We start from the raw sequence: 5,502 nt of genomic DNA, 5'->3' as shown, positions 1-5,502 counted from the left end.
CCGCATTTCAGAGCGACCAGAGTCTGGTCCGAACTTCCAGAGTCCTCCGGGACTGGGTCTCACGGAGCGCCTCCGAGGGCTCCGCCTCCAGGGAGACCGGACGTTGCTGAAGTAGCCGGTCTTAGATGGTAGCCATAGCGGAGACCTTAGCTGACCCCGCCGCGGTCGCTCTTTGTTAACCTGGCAGACATCGCGCCCCCTTCCGGGGACACTTGCTCAGCGCTACCTCACCCGGCTTGTCCCGATGTTTCCTTCCCCGCGACCTTTAGGGAAAAGTGGCGGGGACGTCCAGTTTCCGTCCTGCTGCTCCTCTCTCTCAGCCACAAGATGGCCTCCCGAAAGGACTTGTGCATTGCAATTTTCGAATGGAATACTTCGATTCCACGGTGTTTTAATGTGAACGAAGCTCAGGTGTTAAAAATATCGTCTTCCAGGCTAGGAGCTACAAAGAAAACAAAAATGTTCCAAAGATACAGTATTTATTTCTCAACTAAATATTGGAAAGTGCCTTTCTAGAGAGTTAACGTAAGACTTTTGCATGACTGAGCAAAGAGTGCACCAAGTTTCTAAATTGTTTCATTGGTAATTGTGCAAAAGAAATAGCAAATAACAGTAGAAATAAAATTTTACGAATACAGTTAGATGGAAAAAGAAGATAAAAGACGTGAGAATAGATGCCGTTTGCATGAAATTCAGTCTTCTTGAAGAAACACTGGAAACTCAGATACTCCTGGATCAGCATGAGAACAAAGTCCTCAGTAGCTAAACATCTGCTGGCCCTCAAATCCAGGTGGCCCACAAAATACAACTTCATCTTGGGAGAAACGGTCACTAATTATACCTACCAACAGCATAATGTGAGTGCATAATATTAGTGGAGGCGAAAAGAACATTTGGTTTCTTTGACCCTTTCCCAAGAAAAGCACACACACAAAAGAAGACTACACAACAGTCTAGTGTGATTTTTTATTTTGGTTTTCAGACATGCCCCCTGGTTTGTGGGATCTTACTTAACCTGCCGTCCACCAGGCACTGAACCTTCGCCCTGGACAGTGAAAGCACAGAGTCCTAACCACCGGACCATCAGGGAGCTCCCTAGTGTGATTTTTTAAATCACTTTATGGAACAAAAACTAGAAGGACATTTACCATATATTATCAGTGGTTATCTCTGATTTTGCACTGTGATCGTTTTCCAAGTTTTTACCTAGGGCCCGATTTTCAAGTTTATTTCTCTGAGAAACCTTCTAATAGAGGAACATTCTATCTTCCATGTGAAACTTGATTGTCCCAGAGAAACTTTCGTATGTTCCTACTTTCTATAATCATCTTGTATTTGTTTGCTTGTTTCCCTAGTAAAGTTAAAGCAATTTTTTGTTTGTTTTAGTTTTTTTTTTCTTCCATCTCTGTTCCCCAACTGGCCAGCACACTGCCTAACATACAGAAAGTTCTCCATTTGTCGAAACGAGAGAATTGTTAAATACCTCACGGTTGTTCCTTCTGCCAGTTTAATGAGGCACTCAGCAATCACTGTTTGCCAGACCAAGAAATGAGTTTCACAGTCCCGTATTTCCCTTTCCCTCACCACCCTCATCTAGGATTTCCCTGTAATTTTATGATCTGAAGGAGACATCAGGCACTTACAGGTATTTCAACACCAGACTCTCTCACAATATGTTTTTGTGTTAAGTGTCTATTTGAGCAGCTGTCGCATACACGAGCTCCTGCAGTCTTGGTCATTTTGCACCTTGATCAGAAAGTGCGGTAGCAGCTGCCATCTTGCCAGTCTTGGCAATCTGCTATCTGTGACTAACAGTGAGGGGACTTTGTAAATTGAACTTTCATTAACTTCCCCTCTTTGCAGAGTGTTTGAAGGGGGGGATATGTTCAAGTTAGTACTTTGCATTGTTATGAAAACAAGTTACCCTTAAGGTAAAATAGGAAAAAGTTAAATGAGATGTGGAAAAGAAACAGAATTAAGAAATATTCCTGCTTCTTGAGAGTTGAAACTTTATGGTGTTATTAAGTTCCATATCACATCCATCTTAAAATTTAAGAATAAAAATTGTTTAATGGTAACTAGACTTGTGGTAGTTATCACTTTGTAGTGTACACTGGTGTTGAATTATAATGCTGTATACATGAAACATACAATAAAAAATTATTTAAAGCTGGGGTATATACATAAATAGAATATTTTTCAGCCTTAAAAACGAATGAAATTCTGATACATGATGCAACATGGATGAGCCTTGAAAAGATTATGCTAAGCAAAACAAGAGAGACAAAAGGACAAATGTATAATCTCACTTATATGAGGTCCCTAGGATAGGCAGATTATCATAGAGACAGAAAACAAAATAGCAATTGCTGGGGGTTGGAGGAAGAGAGGAATAGGGAGTTATTTTTTAATGGGCACAGAATTTCAGTTTAGGATAAGGACCAGGTTCTAAAAATGGTGATATCTGCACAACGTTGTGAATGTACTCAATGCCACTGAATTATTTAATTATTTTAATTCTTAAATAAGAATTCTTAAAACAACTTTTTAAATTCTTAATAATTACAAATTATAATGCTTTTAATTCTTACTTAAGCATCTCCTAGAAAGTAGTGAGAATATGTGTCATAATGAAACATGAGGACATACAATAATAATTACTTCAGTTATTTAACAATGGACCCATGCACACTATTATATATAGAATGGGTAAACAATAAGATCCTACTGTACAGCACAGGCAACCTATATTCAATATCCTGTAATAAAACCATAATGGAAAAGAAAATATAACTGAATCACTTTGCTATACAGCAGAAAATAACACATTGTAAATAAACTATACTTCAATAAAATAAAGAAAAAGAACAAAAAAAACCCAATGGACCAAACTGGGCTTCATGCATGTATGACCATGTAGACCAGATTGGAGCAAGTAAGATATACCTATTATGTTCATTGACTGGCATATTCTTACTTAAAAATCTTTTGTGATTCAAACTACTGTTTCTATGCTTAATTCGCTTGTATGATGTAGTAGACATTATTAGTATTCACCAATATCTGATTCTCCACCAACTTACAGCACACAGAAGATTTTAAGTGCCCTTCATGTTAGGTAGTACTCAGTGAATCAGTTCTGGACTATGGGCTGTGGGTTAAGTGATGACGGTTATTTCTGGACCTAAGCTTACAAACACTGATGCACTGTCATATCAACAAAGAAGGCTACAGGCAGACAAAGGGGCAGCTACAGGTTGGTATGTTCTCTGTCAGCCTGGATCATTGAGTTGCTTTATGAGAAACAGTGGCCAGAAAGAGCCCTGAAGCAGCAAAAGACTTTGCAACGACCACAAAATAAATTGCTGAGATTCTGGAGTCATTTATTAATAAAGCATAAGCCTAATTTATCCAGACAAATACAGATATTGGTAACAGGAGTTGGGTGCTGCTCAAAGAACTGAAAATATGTGGCATTAGCTTAGAGTTTGGTTGGTATTCATAGGAAACTAATATTGGAGGCTAGAAACATGGGACTTCACATTATGCAATAGTAAAAAACAAAACTCTCACCCACAACCTGGGAGGCAGAAAATGTACCTACTGAATTTTGAGCTAGAGGAAGAAGTTGAAAAATAAGTGTGTGTTGGGTACTACTGGATGCATTTGGCAAGGTATTATAAGAGAGTGGAGCTCAGAGAGGAAAGGTTGATTCGTAAAAGCTGGAACAAGGGAATAGAGGCAACCAGCCAGAATTTGAGCCTCACATGTTTGTGTTTTTCAACTGCAAGCAGTAGGAGATAAACTTGAGAAAGTTCTTGAAGTGACAAAGGATCATTAAAACTCGGCCTTGCAGCAAAGATCATAACTAAGGGTGCAAACTACAGTTATTTTGGAAATTTTCAGTGGGTTAATTATGGATGTAATTAAGGTAACAATTTTTTTTCTCACTTGGGAAAATAATACCTAAAGATGAAAATGTGGTTAAGAGGATGGCTCTCCCATCAAAGCTTATAGACTGAAGGTTATCTGCCATAAGGTCAGGAGTGATGTATGAAGGTAGGAAATCAAAGAAATACAGCCAGCCCAAGAACTACCTGTCTCAAAAAAATGGTATGATTTGTATTTTGGCATATAAATCTGACCAGAAACAAAGAGGCCTACTAAGCTTTTAAGAGTTGTACTGGAAAAGAAACCATAAACCTTGGCTAACAGAAATTGTGACTATACCAAACTTTAAAACAAAACAAAAACAAAACTTCAGCCCCCAATTATCTGGGAAAAAGATTGAAAAAAAGGTGTGCAACTTCCAAGGATGGCATATTTCTCAACAGCCATTCAGATGTGGCCAAGGAGAATAATAATAATAATAAAAAAAGATTCCGGGGCCTCTCAGCCGGGACTCTGCGCCTGCGCCCGCCCAGCCGCCGCCTGCTCTCGCATCGCGGCCGCGGTCCCAGCTGCAGCGCGCCGCCTGGATGCCTGGGCGATCCATGGGCTGCAGCGAGGGCCGCGATGACAGATTACGGCGAGGAGCAGCGCAACGAGCTGGAGGCCCTGGAGGCCATCTACCCTGACTCCTTCACAGCTTGATTGCACATTGATCCAATCCTCCTAACAACTAGTCTTCCAAAATATAAGTGGACTCTTCTGATATCCCATTCTCCTTCAGTAGTGCTTCACTTGACAAGGTCCTGCTAAGTATTATCAGAAAATCCACCCAGCTTCACCATTACCGTGACATCTGAGGCTGGAGAAAATGATGAAACTGTCCAGACTACCCTCAAGTTTACATACAGTGAAAAATACCCAGATGAAGCTCCCCTTTATGAAATATTCTCCCAGTTAAATCTAGAAGATGATGATGTTTCAGACATTTTAAAATTATTAGCATTACAGGCAGAAGAAAACCTTGGTATGGTGATGATCTTTACTTTAGTGACAGCGGTGCAAGAAAAATTAAATGAAATAGTAGATCAAATAAAAACTAGAAGAGAAGAAGAAAAGAAACAAAAAGAAAAAGAAGCAGAAGAAGCCGAAAAGCAATTATTCCATGGCACTCCTGTTACAATTGAGAATTTCTTAAGCTGGAAGGCCAAGTTTGATGCAGAACTCCTGGAAATTAAAAAGAAGTGAATGAAAGAAGAACAAGCAGGAAAAAATAAATTAAGTGGGAGACAGCTATTTGAAACAGATCATAATCTCGACACATCTGATATTCAGTTCTTGGAAGATGCTGGAAACAACGTGGAGGTAGATGAGTCTTTGTTCCAGGAAATGGATGATCTGGAGCTGGAGGACGATGAGGATGATCCAGACTACAACCCTGCTGACCGGGAGAGCGACTTGACCGACTAGTGGACTGTGCCCGTCTGCGGAGGCTCGACTGCCACAGCATCTGTGGCTATGCTCAGAGGGTGTTGATTTTCCTTTCTTTTTTTCTAAGAAAAAATAATTTTCAGGAGAATAGTCTTCTGATGGCTTTCATCATTGAACTTAATA

General features: G+C 39.8%; 1 protein-coding gene across 1 annotated transcript; it reads left to right on the top strand.

The window, feature by feature from the left end:
• Positions 1-4,477: 4,477 nt before the first annotated feature.
• Positions 4,478-5,502, top strand: LOC130855639 (RWD domain-containing protein 1-like). Its single transcript, XM_057739505.1, is given in 2 exon segments — positions 4,478-4,586; positions 4,701-5,502. Coding segments are annotated over 2 exon segments (729 nt in total). The 5' UTR covers positions 4,478-4,515; the 3' UTR covers positions 5,359-5,502.

This window comes from Hippopotamus amphibius, chromosome 6 (assembly GCF_030028045.1).
Source record: "Hippopotamus amphibius kiboko isolate mHipAmp2 chromosome 6, mHipAmp2.hap2, whole genome shotgun sequence".
In the NCBI taxonomy this organism is placed as follows: Eukaryota; Metazoa; Chordata; class Mammalia; order Artiodactyla; family Hippopotamidae; genus Hippopotamus; species Hippopotamus amphibius.
The sequence above is the reverse complement of the archived record's forward strand: the minus strand, read 5'-3'. Positions and strand labels throughout refer to the sequence as shown.